This window comes from Salvia splendens, chromosome 11 (genome assembly GCF_004379255.2).
Source record: "Salvia splendens isolate huo1 chromosome 11, SspV2, whole genome shotgun sequence".
Taxonomy (NCBI): Eukaryota; Viridiplantae; Streptophyta; class Magnoliopsida; order Lamiales; family Lamiaceae; genus Salvia; species Salvia splendens.
The window spans coordinates 9,372,699-9,391,209 of NC_056042.1; the positions used below are offsets into that span (position 1 = coordinate 9,372,699).

Sequence of the window (18,511 nt, forward strand, 5' to 3'; positions counted from 1 at the left end):
GAACTGAACTACCCCACTCATGATCTGGAATTAGCAGCCGTAGTGCATGCACTGAAAATTTGGAGACACCACCTATATGGGGTTAGATGTGAGATTTTCACTGACCACAAGAGTCTAAAATACTTCTTCGAACAAAAGGATCTAAACATGCGGCAGAGGAGATGGCTCGAGCTGGTGAAGGATTACGATTGCAGCATAAACTACCATCCGGGCAAGGCAAATGTGGTAGCTGACGCACTGAGTCGAAAGTCCCAATCACAAGCTTGTCTAGCCACCAGGGAGGGAATACTAATACAAGAATTCGCCAAGATGAGAATAGAAATAATACAAGCACCGGAAACGGTGGAAGCTAAAATCGCAACTTTGGTGCTGCAGCCCGACCTGAGAAAACGAATAGTTGACGCCCAAAGACACGACGAAGCTCTGGAGAAAATACGAATGAAAGTGCGAACCGGTGAGCAAAGCAATTATAGGGAAGAGGCGGACAATGCCCTCACTTTTGAAGGAAGACTGTGTGTACCAGCCAACCCGGACCTTAGGAATGAAATTTTAATCGAGGCACATGACACTCCGTATACCGCCCATCCGGGAAGCACAAAAATGTACCAGGATCTAAAAAGAAAATTTTGGTGGGACGGCATGAAAAGAAGCATCGCAATGTTTGTCGAGAGATGTTTAACTTGCCAGCGAGTCAAGGCATTGCACCAACGACCTTACGGAAAATTACAACCCTTGGAAATTCCCCAGTGGAAATGGGAACATATCGCCATGGATTTCGTGACAGGCCTGCCCAGATCCAAGCGTGGAAATACTGCCATTTGGGTAATTGTTGATCGACTCACGAAAAGTGCTCATTTTATCCCTATTCCAATCACGTATGGATCTGAGAAACTAGCACAGTTATATGTACGGGAAATCGTGCGTCTGCATGGAGTACCTATGACAATCACGTCAGACCGAGACTCAAAGTTCACATCCAGATTCTGGCAAAGCATGCAAAAGGAAATGGGCACGCGATTAAACTTCAGCACCGCATTCCACCCCCAGACTGACGGGCAATCCGAAAGGACAATTCAAACTCTGGAAGATATGTTGAGGGCTGTTGTACTCGATAGAGGAGAAAACTGGGAATCCATCTTGCACCTGATAGAGTTTGCCTATAATAATAGTTATCAAGCCACCATCGACATGGCGCCTTATGAGGCACTATATGGGAGAAAATGTCGGTCTCCACTCTATTGGGATGAAGTAGGGGAGAGAAAGGTTTTAGGCCCAGAATCCGTGGCAGAAATGATTGAAATTGTGAGACAAATCCGGCGTCGGATCAAGGAAGCGCAAGATAGGCAAAAATCCTATGCCGATGAGCGTCGAACGGAATTGAAATTTAACATCGGGGAGAAAGTCTTTTTGAAAGTATCTCCTTCCAAAGGAATAACCAGATTTGGACTCAGAGGAAAGCTGAAACCACGATTTGTTGGACCATACGAAATTCTGGAAGAAGTAGGCCCAGTAGCATATCGCTTGGCTTTACCACCCAACTTTGGGAACGTACACAACGTATTCCATGTCTCCCAACTTCGGAGGTACGTGTTCGACCCAAAACATGTGATTCGCCACGAAGAAATCGCTCTAGAGGCTGACATGAGTTATGATGAAAAGCCGGTAGAAATATTAGATCGAAAGGTGCAGCAGCTTCGGAATAAGTCGATGACAACAGTAAAAGTTTTGTGGAAAAACCATGGACAGGAAGAAGCAACATGGGAGTTAGAAGAGAAAATGAAGGAGAAATATCCCGAGCTTTTTGTCTAAATATTTTCTAAATTTCGGGACGAAATTTCTTTTAAGAGGGGTAGTATGTAACGACCCGCTAAGCCGATATTGTTAGAAACAATATTATTATCTTGATTACTTATATAAGTAACTTGAATGCGATTAAATTCAAGTTACGATAAATTATAGGAGTTGTTGTTTTAACGTTAGGCAAGTGAATAGAAAACGTAAATATATATTACACCTATATGAATATTAAATTTAAATAAATGAATAAATATTAATAACAATAATAAATTAATACATAGATTTTTCTTTATTAGTTAGCTTATCCGAGAAGACCTCTGTCATGCGATGCATTTAATGCTACTGGTTGAGTTGTAGAGATAATAAATGCTGCATTTATGAAGGCATTAATGAGGTATGGAAAAAAATCCTTCCTCTGACACATTTGATGAACATTCTCGCCTAGATTAATTGCAGGTTAAGTTTGCCATAGATGAGTATATTTACTCACTTTCTTTCACCATAAAAACATTACCATCATACATCCTAATCACCCCTTCACAACCCCACATAATTCTTTCACAAACCCCACATACTATTTCCTCTGCCCACTTCAATTCCACATCGGACAGAGTCTAAGGAAGGAGTTTTACACACATTTGTAGAATTAAGTCCTCAATCCAACACCACCTCGCCCCCACAAAAAAAAAAAAGGTAATTTCAAATCTTTTTGTTATTGCATATACATCAGATTATAGTAGGAATGAAAGTGGAAACATGCGTAACCACTATTTCCACATATTACCTCAAGGACTCCAAACACCCAACACTTACAAGTAGCATGTCAAAACCATTTTTTGTTTTTTTAAAACTATTGGATGATAGACATAACATAGGACTTTTAATGATGCTTTAGACAACACCAAAAGCATGTGACTCTTATAACAATTCTATGTAGACCTCTAAAATAAATATAGAAACTCATCTTGAGCCAATCAGTAAATCTGCCGTGAGGAACTTCCGGCAGCGAGCTAGGCGCTCCGTCGTCAACAATGACAGCCCACGCTCCAAAAACCCATCCTTTCTTTTCGTTCCATGAATCTGGGAAGTCTTGGAATGAAATTAACAAAGTCTATTATCATAAAGGTATTTAAAACTTAAATAAAAAAAGGGGAGAGGGATGAGGGTCTCAACGGCAACGACGCTGGAAGGGAGGGGAGGGCTGGTGGATGCAATCCCAGCCGAGCTGAAACCTCGGCCAGGGCCGAGCATGGTCCCAGCCGAGCTGAAACCTCGGCCAGGGCCGAGCATGGTCCCAGCCGAGCTGAAACCTCGGCCAGGGCCGAGCATGGTCCCAGCCGAGCTGAAACCTCGGCCAGAGCCGAGCATGGTCCCAGCCGAGCTACAACCTCGGCAAGAGCCGAGCATGGTCCCAGCCGAGCTGCAACCTCGGCATGAGCCGAGCATGGAGTAGGAAACGACTCCGACAGACCTACAGCCTCGGGAAGAGCCGGTCGAGGAGCAGAGTGTAGCAAGGGAGGAAGTATCCATTGCAAGGACAAGGCCGGCGAGGAACGTGGAGCCTCCGAGCCGATTCAGCGACCTTGGGGCTGTAATGCATATTGTTTTGAGGTCCATTCCGAAATTAAATTATTCCGGGCCTAAGAATGAAATGGTTAAGTAAGCTAAAATAAATAGTTGTGACCCAAATTGTTTTATTTTTTTTAGGAGTAATTAGTAAAGTATAGAATATCAAATTCTGGTTGGAATCTAACTAGCAAACGAAGTGGAAGTAAATAATGCAAGATTTGGAAATTTCGAATAATAATAATAATAATAACAATAATGTTAATAACAAAGTTAAACCTTGAGATTTTATTTCTCATTTAATCAGATTAGTTTAAAACTGAATTAGTTCTTTTTCTTTTCCTATTGTGTTGTTTCAAAAGGTTATCTCCGCAAGTAAGGTCGGAGTAAGAGATTCAAGTAAGGAAAATAAGCGATCAAGGTGAGCTTTCTTATACTAAAATACAAATTGTATTTTATGAAAACTTGAACACATGTTCGTGATTTTTAAAGATGTTGTCTTGCCATAAATGTTTTGTGTATGATGCCTATCTGTTTGGCTAAGGCCAAATGAATTATGAATGATGATATAAGTCGAATTCGGGTCCCAGTGAGGGTGGTGTCCCCGCTCGGACTAGTGTACACAAGCTCCCTCTGTCATGTTGGACAGAGCAGGTGACCGAGGAAGGTGGCCACCTTCCCGGCACATGCATGTAAGGTGACCGTGCGAGAACACCATCTCGACGGCACAAGGTGATCAGATATGGCTAAGTACAGGAAAAAGGGCCCAAAGTGAATATTTTTAGTAAGCTCGGGTCTTTTGAATAAAACCCCGAGGATTACTGCGATGATGGCTTGACAATATTTTCAAATGTATATTTGTAATTTTCGGCATTATGTTCACTGAGTACTTTTTGTACTCAGCCCTGCATATTTCTAAACGTGCAGGTTGAGTCGTGGAAAGGGGAAGGGATAAGTGCTGTGGAGAGCAATCTAGTAGATAACTATGAACAAAACTCTCGGAGGTTCATGTCTCCATACATGGACCGCGTTCTTTCGTTTCCGCTGTGCCGGTTAAGAGGCAGTGTCTATCTTACTCTTTACTCTGATAATCAGAACTTGTATGAACGGTCACTCGATTCTACATGATCGAGTGTATTTTGGTTATAAGTATTTCCGTATTTAAGTTATTATGTGCGTCTCGTTTTGCTTTGGCTTTAATTTCCCCTAAATTCTATCCCCGCTTCTTATAATCCCTCCTTAGTCGCGAATTCCCCGGATTATGCTATCCTTAGCTAAATGCGGTCGTGACAAATATCGTCCGTTAATCCTTTACAGATTTATTTTTGGGTTACTCCCAAAATGACTCAAACTAATTAGGGTTGGATATGAATTATATACACCTTCCAACTTCCTCATACACCTGATGTGGGATGAGTTTATACTCAGGATCAATTAAAATTTTATCATATTTCAATATTAATAGTACCATTTAAAATGATTTAATTAGAAATCTGAAAATTGACTCCAAAAGTGGGAACATAAACCATAACAAACCATATGGAGTAAAATTCAAGTGCATTAGAATAGGGATGGGGTATAATAAAGGCTATGATGAATTGACATAATAGGTTAGAGAAAAAGAGGAAATTAGAGGAGAATAATGGAGGGAGTAATTTGGAAGGTGAACCTAGGCAATAAGACAAAAGCAATATGGAGAGGACGAATCAAATCATGCCATGTAAGGTATTATGAGAGAGAATAAATATGAGTATGGATAAGCCATGGGTTTGTGTTTGTCTCCATCTCTATCCAGCAAATACCAGTGCCCCATACACTTCCCATCCTGGTGGAACCACCACATTATCTACCTCTCTTCTCTCTCATTTTTCACCCTTTCTCTTTTTTATATTATCTCATCCCTACCTTTTCTCACCATTTTATCCCTTTACATCATTTTCATCATTCACCATGCACTTTTTTTTAATCTCAATAATAGTAACAAATTATGGAACCCCTTGGCATTAAGTAGGCAAGAGTTTATCCTTCTTTTTTTAGTTATAAATTTTTGTTTTACAAAATTAAGTAATGGGAAATTAATTAATTAGATCTGGCCGATATTTGAGAATATATTCAGTCATTGATCTGACAATGGGAGATGAAATCTTTAAGAGTCAACACCGACAAATCATTATAGCTCATATGTCGATTTTGAATTTTGAGAATCACATGCAACCACTGAAACGCAATCAACACATGAGGATCACTTGAATGAAAACCGTACAACATTTGCTTCATATGCCGATATATAGGGATTATTTCAAACGTTATTTACCCTACATATTTTATGAAAAAAAAAAGAATTATATATACATGTAGTTATAGTGTACCATGCTTATAATGAGGAGCGAGATGTGAGGGGGGATGGATTTGGCTCAACCACGGTCCACCCTCATGTGAATCCCAACTACTTGTTATGCAGTATTGCTGCTGTCTCATCGAAAATGACTCGCTTTCTTTTTTGGTTTGTCCCAATCAAAATAACACATTACTAAAAATAAAAACATCTTTATCTCCACTTTATTCATTCTCTAAGTTGCACAAAATCTCATGCTGCCTAAGGAAATGGTCATCTTCCTTGAGATGGAGGTCACATTCTATTTATGAGTTTATACTTTATTCATTCTCTAATTTGCACAAAATTTCGTGTCGTCTAAGGATAGGGTCATCTTCCTAGTGACGGAGGGCCACATTCTGTTTATGAGTCTATACTTTATTCATTCTCTAAGTCGCACAAAATCTCATACTGCTCAAAGAAAGGGTCATATTCTTCTTCTCTGTGACGGAGGGTCACGTTCCGTTTATGAGTGTATACTTATACCGAATGAATCTTCCTACTTCCTCAACATCTCTAGGGTTGGCCCACATCTCCATATCTATTTTTCAATCCAACTATTTCTACTTTAATTTATTTTCATACATGGCTGCCATTCCACCTCCTATTACTATATATATATTGAACATCCATTCAATTCAACACTACACTTCATTTCATATTTCCACACTCCTCTTTCTCCAACAACACAAAAACAGGAAGGAAAAAAAAATGGACGGAAGCTCCGCCGACGAAAGCAGCACCACAAACTCCCTCTCAACGACGCTGCAGGCCTCCCCGCCCCCGCCCCCCGAGAACGGCCCCGAGGCGGAGTCGAGGAAGCTCCCTTCCTCCCGCTTCAAAGGCGTGGTGCCCCAGCCCAACGGCCGCTGGGGCGCCCAGATATACGAGAAGCACCAGCGCGTGTGGCTCGGCACCTTCAACGAAGAAGCCGAGGCCGCACGCGCCTACGACACCGCCGCCCAGCGCTTCCGCGGCCGCGACGCCGTCACCAACTTCACGCTGACCGAGGACCCCGCTGAGACCGCCTTCCTCGCCTCCCACTCCAAGGCCGAGATCGTTGACATGCTCCGAAAGCACACCTACATCGACGAGCTCGCCCAGAGCCGCCGCCGCTTCAGCGTTGGCGCCGGCGCCCGCACCCCCCAGAGCCAAACCCTCTTCGCCGCCAAGGCCCGCGAGCAGCTGTTCGAGAAGGCGGTGACGCCGAGCGACGTCGGGAAGCTGAACCGGCTGGTGATACCGAAACAGCACGCGGAGAAGCACTTCCCTTTCGAAAACGGAAAGAGTAGTAGTAAAGGAGTGTTGCTGAATTTGGAAGATGGGAATGGGAAGGTGTGGAGATTTCGGTATTCGTATTGGAATAGCAGCCAGAGCTACGTGCTGACGAAGGGGTGGAGCCGGTTCGTGAAGGAGAAGGAGCTGCGGGCCGGGGACGTGGTGAGTTTTGAGCGGTCCACGGGGCCGGATAAGCAGTTGTATATTGATTGGAAAGCGAGGGGCGGTTCGGACCGGGTTCAGGTGGTGAGGTTGTTTGGGGTGAATATATTTGAGTGTGGTGGTGGGAAGAGGGTGAGGGAGATGGAGATTATGGGGTTGGATTGTGCTAAGAAACAAAGGATTATTAATGTTTTGTAGTAACAAAATGTGGTTGGGAAAGGGGTTTGAGATGGGGATGTTAATTGCAACTTGCAATTGTACAGGAAAATAGATAAAAAAAAAGGAAGACCAGCTCAGCCTTTTTAGGTTTTGATCAAATGGGAATACAATTACAAACAACTGTCATTTTTACTATTTTCTTATACTTTCTTCTTCTCTTCATGTTTATGTGCTTTGGAGCCAGTAAAGCTTTCTTGTTGTGTAACTATTATGCATTAATTGTACGTAGCAAGTCTTTCTTTTTCAAAAGAAAAAAGAAAAAAATAAACTTTTAGTGCACAAAATTCTCTACTATGATACGTTATGAATACCGATAATTATGGTGTTATTGATGCACTACGGCATTCAGTGGACGATTTAACCAATATTTGAATTGCTTTCTTTCTCTTAATATTTAGTATGACATTTGAAAGGATTTATGTGTACCTCTGTATTGATGCTAAAAAAATAAAGAAGATTCACTAGCAACTTGTAGTAATAAAGAAATCAGTCATAAAGTGCAAAGCTACACTTTTTATAGTAAAAAATTTAATTTCGGCCTGCAAATTATTACCACTTGTATGTATATTCTGATCACATGATTTCTGCTCAATATTTTCCATGATCCGTGTAAGATTTTATCGGATAACAAAATTATACGATGCATGAATTAATCTGATTTATCAGATTCATCGACTCGTATCAACAAAATCTGATCTCGAGACATGGTAAAAATCCTTCCCTTTTGGCATTAATCAATTGTTTAAAAATATCCATTGACCAACAATACCTAGACTAACTATGACTCCACTATTATGAAACGTATCAAAATGGCAAAATGACTCCACTAACAAGTTTAATTGCTGATCGTCTAATTTAATTTAACTATCGAGGTCTTCTAAAGTATATAAGTATTATTTATATAATTATATACTATAAGTGTATGTTTAACAAATGAGCAGGGATGTTAATTCGTCGACGACAATCTCAGAGCTGGCTAAAGTAGCCCGCTTGACTTAGAGGGTTATGCTAAAATTTAATTTAATTAGACAAACTTCTAGTTATGGAGAAAAAATACTATAAATAGAATAGAAACTAATTTTTGTGGATGGAGATAATCTTAAACGTAAAAAATTCATATGCGGGTTGATTTTAGTAAAAAATAAAATTATTATTCATATTAAATCACATGCTAATTCTTTCGTACATGAATGAGATTCTCATGATATTGAAATTCATATGCTAAAAATGTATAAACATAGTATTAGAAAAAGAATTACTTAAAAAAATTGAAATTATAAAAAAAAGGAACAAAAACTGAAAACAGAAAGAAAGGAATGAATTGGGTTTTAATACACAAGTCAACTTCGAAACTATATTAAAAGTCGATGTTTCACCAGACTAGGCATTAACTTTGTAATCAAGCTCAATACATTTTTGTGCAAAGCAATAAAAACTTTTCCTGCAAAGTGAATACTATCACAGTAGAAGTCAGAAGCAATGTGAAGAGGGACACATCCTATAAAAATCTCCCTCAATACAAACCACAATTTTCTTAAGTTTCGTCCCACATTCAATACACAAGTAAACATAAGTTGGGGACACAACTTATAAAAACTTCTCTAATATGAATATTGATTCTATGTCACAAAATATAATCTTTTATTATTAATCTATTAACTCAAGTTTAAGTAATATTGCTGATTGTGAAATTGTAGTACTATTATTTGGTTATTATGAATATAGTATAATTAGAAATACACATTTTTTGATTGTCGACATTTAGCCTGAAACTCGAACACTTGGAATTAAAGTTGAAATTTCGGTAACCCAACAAATTTTTAGTCTAATTAGTCTGTACTCACTTAGTTTGGTTATTTGTATAGTTATGTCAACTAGTTTTTGTATTGTCGACATTTATAGTTAAATCCATTAAATTAAGTTGGATTACTTATAGTCAAACAAACAATAATAGAGCTAATTATACTAGTATATATTTTTGGCTTTATATAGCGATTATGTCAATTGGCCTATTTATGGCTTTCATTGATTTGTTAATAATATTGGAACATTGTGAAATTAGAGGAATGATATGCTACATATCTTATGTGGGCTCTTTATGTGAGCACCACTCTTGTTTGACGCACGTTTAATATTGTTCGTTTCGATTTATATACTCCGTTTGATTCTAATACATTAAAAAATGTTATTGCAATTTTTAATTTAAAAAAATCATAAAAATCAAAGCTTAATTTGTTATTTTATTAATTTATTTGAAATTATAGAAAAACGAACAAATCGAGCTTTGATTTTTATGATTTTTTTAAAATTAAAAATTGCAATAACATTTTTTAATGTATTAGAATCAAACAGAGTATATAAATCGAAACGAACAACACTAAACGTTAGTTAAATGAGAGTTGTGCTCACATAAGGAGTCCACATAAGGTATGTGACATATCATTTCTCTGTGAAATTATACGTGGTGATCGGGGCCACTCAAGTCTGACAAATTATTTAGAGCAAACTGTCTTCATCGAAAAGTTAATTAGGCTTATGTATTTGAACAAGAATAAAGTGTCAACTTCATAATACTTTTAAAGTTTAATACTACTATATTGTTAGGTATGATATTTTTAAGGCAATATATACCCTAAAAGTAGAAACTTTGAGAACAATACGAGTTTTAGTGTCGAATTGATAAATTAAAAAAAATCTGTAAAAAAATAATTGAAGTATTGTTAATGAAGAATGAAACTCACCTTATAAAAGAGGAAAAATTGTAAAAAAAAATGGAAGTAGACTAATTTTGTGAACGAACCAAAATAGTTTAAAGATACTATTGTTTGGGAACAGGAGAGCTGAATACAGACTTACAACGAAAATTCACTCGGCCACTTTAAAGAATTGAATAATTGAAATAAAAATGATCATTAATTGGTTTCCATTGGTCTTTAATTTAACATTCTTGCATTTTTTTTCTATTTTTATATAGAGAGAGGTGAAAGGCGATTCGGAATCACATGTGAGATCATACAACTATTTGTCGAAGCAAGCTTTTGCATTTTCTTGGCAACTTCCACCTGCAGATCTAATGTTTTTAAAATATCATTTTGGTAATTTTCATATTGGTTCGATTTACTATTTTCCATAAGTTAAGGAGCATGGGTGTTTTTTCAAGTAGTTACCACAAGTTATTATCATAATAGTACTAATTTTTAATTTATGACATGTTTCATGTGACGATATTATGAAAGTGGGAGTAATTAATTACATAAGGCTATTGGGCCAAAGGGTACAGCATTCATCCAACTGAAATAATGGGTTTCCAGGTAAGCCCAAAGAATCAGCCCATATTGTCTAAAAGATTGCAAGTGGCTTGCGCACACTTTGGAGCTAAACATAAAAGTAAAACTACTTTTTCAGCACTTATACACGATAAGATATTTTGGAAAAACCGTTCGTTTAGACTCCCACCGGTCCCAATTAAATATCTCATATTTAATCGATGTGGGTTTTATTTGACTTTGTTAGTAAAGAATTGGTAGAAAAAGTTAGTAGGATGTAGGTTCTACTTTTACACACTCACTCCGTTGACAAAAAAATAGACTAGTTTTACCCTTTCGGGCTGCCCACTAAAATTAGACTAAGTCTAAATATAGAAAGTTTTCAACAAATAATAATCTTACACATCAGTTACAATATAGATCCCACAATCCACTGACACTCATCCCACTACATATTCCCTCTTTCTTTCTTACTTTTTTTCTATATCTCTTACTTAACGAATTGCACATTAAAACTCGTGTCATTCACAACTTTGTCTTTTTTTTTTGGTGGAGGGAGTATTAGTTTTATAATAAAATATGAGTAAAAATGAATTAGTAAAATATAGGTCCATTATAAAAAATGGTAAATATGAAATGAGTCATTTATTGGAGATCGTCCAAATAAGAAAATATGGGACGGTTAATGAGGACCGGCTGGAGTAATTGTAATTGAAGTGCATGGCTAGTATATCTGGGCTGAAACCGAAAAAAAAATGACTGACCCAGCAGTATAACTGGGCTGAAAATTTGGGCCAAGTGGTCCCAACCGATCGAAAAATATTGGACCGATTGTCCAATCGATTAGAAAAAAGTCCAACCCCTCCAATGTTCACCTTGAAGGGTTTGAGGGAGGGTGTTGGCAATTGAAACTGAAAATATAACATATAACTGTCCCACATCGGTGTCAAGAGAAAACTGAAACTAGTATATAAGTCTCATGGCCCCTCCTCCTATCGACGAATCGGATGCTCTGCCGTCGTCGTCTCCGGTGGGTGGGGGGGCTGTGTTGATACTCCTCCGGGCAGCCTCCCTCTTTACCCAACCGTAGGCCTCTCGGCCTCCTATCTTGACTTTCGTCAATCTGGACCAGATCGGGTAGTCCTTTCCGTTCAGTTTGAACGTGACAGTAACGTTCTTGTTGTTCCTTAACTTTGTTGGTGTTTCCAGATCCGTTTTTGTATCCTTCTCGGTGTCTGACATCGTTTCTGATGTAGGGTTCGATTTCTGTGGTTGATTTGGTTATGAGGTCGAGAATTTGGTATATTGTGGCTATGATGATATTGTTCTGAGCCAAGATCATTCCTGCTCTGATACCATGTTAAAGTATCCGTAGAATCGATATATTATTTCTGAATGAATTTACATTATACACATAGCGTCAATATATAGGGCTAAGGACTCATCTATATGGTAAACCTAATTAACATAATTACATTGATTCCAAATCTCCTATACTTGGTAAAGATTGATTCTCGTATATCTTTTCCCTGATTTGGTGCAATCTTCTCCAACATACTGTAATTAAAATTTCCAAAGAAACAATTTAATTGATAAAAACTCTTTTCAATTATAAGGTTATAAGATTGAGAGTTTAAGTCACTGACAAATAATTAAATTGTGATTATTGAGTTCTTTTCATAAAAAGAACATCATCAGCTCTCTTATTAAAAAAAAATAACATAGACAGTGGCGAAGCCAGAAATTTTATAATGGGCCCAAATTTGTAATATTAACAATTGTGGGTATTTTAGGTGTCGTCGTTGCTAGAAGTAGCTCCAAGTAGGTATTTCCAGTGCCATCGTTGTCAGAAGTAGGTCCGACTCAAGAGCAAAATGGATAATGAAGGGAAAATATTTATTTCTTATTTCCACCTGTTAAATCATGTATAATATTATTTGCTAAAATTTTCAAGTTATCTTTCATCATAGAACTCGATGATAAAATCCAATATAGATGATAAACAGAAGAATGAAAAATATAGTTAGAAAAATAAAGGATAGAGTTTTAATATTATATTTAATGATATTATATGATATATTTACACATTTACATATCTAAAAAATTACTTTCTTTATTAGATTGTATTTCAATATAAATGATAAAGAAATATATTACAGAAATAATTTGTATATTTATATAGTGTGTGGGTATCAATTTCAGCTATGTTATTTTTCTCAAAATCTTCCTCATGCACATGTATACAAACAAAAACACATGGGCGTGTTAAATATCTCATCCCAACCAAAAGAATATAACACGAAATAAAGTTAGTCGTGTTAACTATCTCATATTCCAGTTAAGTATTTTAAATAGAGTTAGTCTTTTCAACTTTTGTTTTTTAATCAAATGTTCAACTTTCAGTCGTCCGTCAAAAATGTTCTCAAAAATGTTCTACTTCCTTCGTCCAAAAAAATATCACATTTATAGGATGGAACGAGATTTTAAAAATTTTATTTTGTATGTTGAATGGAAAAAAAAATTATAGTAATGTGCCAATTGACTTTTTCAAAAATATAAATATGACATCTTTCATGAAACAGATAAAATACTATGATACAAAATTTAGTGACAGATAGTTAATTTATCTCAAATTCATTTTTTACTAATTTTGCATTAAAACTCATATTAATACTTCATCCGTCCTATAAAAATATGTACACTTTCCATTTTTGTCCGTCCCACAAAAATATGTGCATTCCATTTTTGAAAAGTTATATCAAATTAATAATATAGGTCTCACTATCCACTAACTCTATTTTAACTATTATTCTCCTCACATCTCTTACTATACCAATTATATCTTAATTCTCGTGCCATCTCATCCGTCCATATTTTTATGGGATGGAGGGAGTATTACTAATGTTCTTATTTTTAGTGGACCGAAAGGATATATATAAGCTTCTAAACACTTAATTAAAGCATGTGGAAAGCTTGTTTAAGTTTTTCCACACATAACAACCGGCGAGGACCAAACCAGTCAAATATTCCCATACATGAGGTGCCACGCACGTGCCTCAGTGTGCTTCTTCGCAAATTCAAGCCCACAACACAACACAGTGAACACAACACACCAATCTCTATTTATATAGAGATTCATTGGTCCATCTACACTTATCAATGGCTTTCACTAACTCCATTAAGAGCACCTGCATCGGCGGGCCGCCGTGCCAACAGAGCGGCAAGCACCTGCTCGCTATTGTGCTCTTGCCGACGGCACAGCCCTGCTCGATGCATCGAGCACCGCCGTGCCGATGAGCAGGCTGACGTGTCGCGTTCTGATTAGCAAACGGCAATGTCATTGGCTATTTTCTTTCTTTTAAAAATAAAATAAAAAATGACACCAAAAATTTAAAAAATATATATTCTCAGATTCCCAAAAATATAGTAGTTTTATTACCGTTTGTTTAAAAATTTTTTGATTTTTTTATCCCAAAATCATCTATAAATACACACATTCATCATCCATTTTTCACATCAAAATATCTCGATACTCATCATACTTCTCTCATATTTTTTAATACAACTTACCTACATCTTCCTCTCTCACTCAAACACTCTCTAAATTTAAAAATGGATATCAACGATATCATTGCGGAAGCGGAGCGCGAAGAACAATAATACTATCAACAATATCATGCCACCTATAAAGCCTATGTCGCCGCCGCCGCCCCCGCCCCTCCTCCTTGAACAACGAGATCAAATCGCCGCTACATCCCTCGTGACCGGGAGAGAGCCCACGAAAGGCTCGTTAACGACTATTTTTTCGACGAGCCGCGGTTTCCGGCAGATTACTTCCAGCGCCATTTCCGCATGTCAAAACACTTGTTTATGCGTATTGTCAACACATTGTCCGCTCGTGTTGAATACTTCCAATCACGTAGAGACGCCACTGGTCGGCAAACTCTCTCGGCGTTGCAGAGTGTACTTGTGCCCTCCGACAACTTACTACCGGGCAAGCGGCTGACTCTTCGACAAATATTTGCATGTGGGTGAGTCAATTGGAATCCTATACCTCAAAAATTTTTGTATCGGCGTTTGTTCTGCTTTCGGTGAGGAATTCCTTCGGGCACCCACCACCAAAGATTGTCGAAGATTGCTTCATCTTCACGAAACAGTCCACAGATTTCCCGGTATGCTTGGCAGCATTAACTGCATACATTGGAGGTAGAAGAATTTTCAGAAAGCTTGGAGGAACTACTAGAAAATTCATATATTATGACACGTATAAATGCAACTAGAAAACTATTATCTTTATACTTTATGTATAATGGCACTTATTGCAAGTGTGAAGAAAAAAAGTGTGATAACAAGAAAAGTGTGAAGATAAATCCTTCTTTATTACACTAAAAAAGTGTCAAGAAAAAACTCTTGTCATCACAACGCATGGTGGACGGCCTCGAACGAGAGGTTGCGTGAATGGATCAAGTTATATGGAAGATAACCGAACCGATTGGATTAATTAGCAAATGACGTTGCCACTTGATCAATGCAATCTCGCTCTCATTCGATTCCTACCAAAGTAATTTATAACTCCCAATTTTGCACTACTTTAACAGTAAAGCGGCAAGTTCGGGGTCGATCCCACAGAGAAGCTAATGTATCAATTGTGTGAGTAGTGAACAGGGGGGTTGGCTGCTGCCACGCTTTAACTTTGGGAGTTTTTAACTACTGATTTTAACTTAGATAGAAAAGTAACTAACTACTTGCTCAAGAGAAATTTAACTACTGGGTCAAGTGAATTTCAGACATGAATGAAAATTTAACTATGTAAGCAGTAAACACCATGATGAAAACGAAACAACTTCGATTAAAACTGAACTCAGAACAGTACAGCATGAAGTCTAAACTAAGCTAACACTTCGGAAAATACGAAAGCAAGTAAAACCGAGGAGATCCTCGACGGGAAATTTAAGAAAACACCGATAGATATCAAGTATTCTGCAGCGCTCCTTCGATCGCCTGATAAGTCGTATTCTAGGTCTTTGTTACTGGTCAGTATAATGTGCATAATTGGAATATATCTGCAAAACAGTTGCTAAAGTGTGCAGGGAAAGCGTTCTAGTTAGTATGGAAAGGCTCGGACAACTCAGGTGAAAAGGGCATCAGAATGTTGCTATACTGGCCATTATGCATGCCAAAAAGGCTCGAGATGGAGAAGAAGGATTGTTGGGAAGATCAGCCACAAGTAAGGGCAAAAGGGTCATTTCGCGAAGAGAGTCTACCCTAAAAATCAAGGGCAAGCCTCCCTATAAAAGGAAGCCACTTAGGGAGAGAGATGATGATGAACTTTAGGAAAAACACTCTTAGTTAGAGTAGTTCTCTCTCAGCAGATCAGTCCTTCAGCCTAGTCTTTCATATTCTCGTTCCTCGCCACAACCATGGTCACCTGAAGTTCCAGAAGTCCGCCGGAGATTCACCTTCCACCGTTCCAGCCAGTTTATTCCGTAGTCGTAGCAGTTTCATCGCCCGGAGTGGAAAAACAATCTTTATTCGCTTTCTTAGTTAACCTTTACTTGTTTTCTTTCGTTGGATCTGCTGCATTTTCAGTACTTATCATCCTTTGAAGTGTTTTGTTGAGATCCAAACGTTTTATGCAATGAAGTTGTTTTTATGCATCTCTTTCTGTTCAAATCTGTTTCATTCTGCCTAGGTAGCTTAGATCTAGTTGTTGCAGTAATTTCTAAGTGTTGGAAGCATGATTTCATTTGGAGTTGTTCGATCTGTGATTTGTTAGTTCAGTGGCTGTTTAGATTTATTTTCCAGAAGTGTCTTAGTGTGAAATCCGAGTTTATGTTATTCTGTCACCTTGCATGTTACCCAGTAAGCGTAATTTCAGTTTCGTTAGTTTAATCTTTTGATTTGGAGTTTAGATTGTAGATCTATTTTTGTGAAGTTGTTAATCTGCATTTCTCGTTCATGGAACCTGAGTTGTTTGATTTGTGTTCAGACTTGTTGGAGAAGACAATGTCCACATCCAAATTTGGGACCACATTTACTTTTTAGTTACTTTTTGCTTTTGTCCTTTACTTTTCCTTACTTTTCAGCTGTTACTTTTCAGACACGTAGGCCTAGTCACCATCTACCTATTTTTCCTCTGATATTTTGTTTAACCTTTTATAGTAAACTAGTACTTTCCATATACTTCCTGAAAACCATGTTCCCCACTTTCCACGTACACAGCCGCCTCTCCAACACCTTTCCCACCTCCTAGTCAGTAGAGTACCACCTTAAATTCCAGCCTAGATAAGTCTCAACCCAAAGCGTGGTAGCTAACCAAATCTTTCTAGAATATCACCACAATTCCCAAAACGCATTTATCTCTGTGGGATTCTCCACTATACTAGCTAGTAGAAGTGGGTTGAGGATTATTGATACCAGGTTCAGGATTAGCTGGGGCTTGTTTTATCCTGATCAGTAGGATACACCTGGGCTTGAACGACACCTGACACAAACCTGCTCTTTCAAATGGTGCAGTTGCCGAGGATGAATGGCGTTATTAACTGTTATTGTGAGTGATACTTTGGCGTATATACTGTGCATAATTTTTCTCTTTTCCTTTCGTTTCAGTTTATGAGCAGCAGCTCGGCTCCTGACCATCGGGGACCGAAGATACTCCATCGAGGGACTATACTCGTGACCACTCGTTTTGGCCTGTCAACAACTTTGTCTGACTTAGGTTCGAGTAGTGATGAGGAGCAATACACCATAGAAGGACCAATACCGGAAGAGATACCAAGGATAGAGGGAAACCCGAGAAGGATGGCCGCTCAAGGAGAAGAAGATCCTGAGATCGGGACGCTGAACGCACATACCGAGGGAGAACCACCTCAAGCCATAGTTGTGACCCCAGGGCAAAATGCCTGTGATGTGAAGCCTCATGTGATCGCAATTCTGCCTACATACTGCGGGAAGAGTTACGAAGGGCCGCATGAGTTCCTTCATGAGTTTTGTAAAATTTGTAGGGCACAGAGAAGGCCAGCAGGAGCGACTGAGGATGATTATAGACTGAAGGCCTTGCCGTTCGTACTGAAAGGGGAGGCTAACATCTGGTTCATGCGCCTGCCCCCCGACTCCATTGAGAGTTGGGCTGATTTCAAGTCAGTATTCCTAGGCGAATTTTTTCCGTCATCCAAGACAAGCGCGCTGAAAAGGGAAATAACTAGTGTGAAGCAAGGGTACGATGAACCTTTGAGCGATTATTGGGCGAGGTATATGGGCCTTTTAGATGCATGTCCCAATCATCGCATGGCGGACATTGAGATACATCATACCTTCTATGAGGGGATGGACATAACAACCAAAGACCTGGCCAATTCGTCGTCGGGAGGAAGCTTCATGCAGCTACGGGTCAGCGAAGCGAAGAGGGTCCTAAGGAAACTACTGAGTGCGAAGAAGGAGTATGACCATTCAAGGGATGGATACAACTGAGAAAGGGTTGCAAGTGCCTCGTCTACTTACCAGGAGCAGAAGCTTGAACAGAAGATGGATTTGAAGATGGATGAGCTGAAGAAGTCACTCCTGAGCGCAATCGAGAAGAATACACCGCCGACTTCCCCAGTTGGGAACTACAAGGGTGCAGAACAGGGAAACCAAGAACCGAGCTATGATCAGCCAAACGACTCGGTCAGTATGGAGCAGGCTAATGCTGCCGGGTATTTTAACTCAAATGGAAATTGGATCCAGGGGAGACAACGGGACGCACCATCGAGGGATCACCCAAATTTGGACTTATTTGGAATATTCCCATACATCCCCGTGTTTTGGCGATAATAGACGAGATAGGCTTTGGCGGCATATTGAGGTGTGA

The 18,511-nt window shown here is 38.6% G+C and overlaps 1 protein-coding gene across 1 annotated transcript; it reads left to right on the top strand.

Moving 5' to 3' along the window:
* Positions 1 to 6,326: 6,326 nt before the first annotated feature.
* Positions 6,327 to 7,675, top strand: LOC121754082 (AP2/ERF and B3 domain-containing transcription repressor TEM1-like). The gene has a single exon (XM_042149420.1). It carries the CDS (start codon positions 6,449 to 6,451, stop codon positions 7,373 to 7,375), a length of 927 nt encoding a protein of 308 aa, XP_042005354.1. The 5' UTR covers positions 6,327 to 6,448; the 3' UTR covers positions 7,376 to 7,675.
* The last annotated feature ends 10,836 nt before the right edge of the window (positions 7,676 to 18,511 follow it).

Coding starts and splice junctions, on each gene's coding strand:
- LOC121754082 (XM_042149420.1), top strand. CDS start 6,449: ATGGACGGAAGCTCCGCCGACGAAAGCAGCACCACAAACTCCCTCTCA.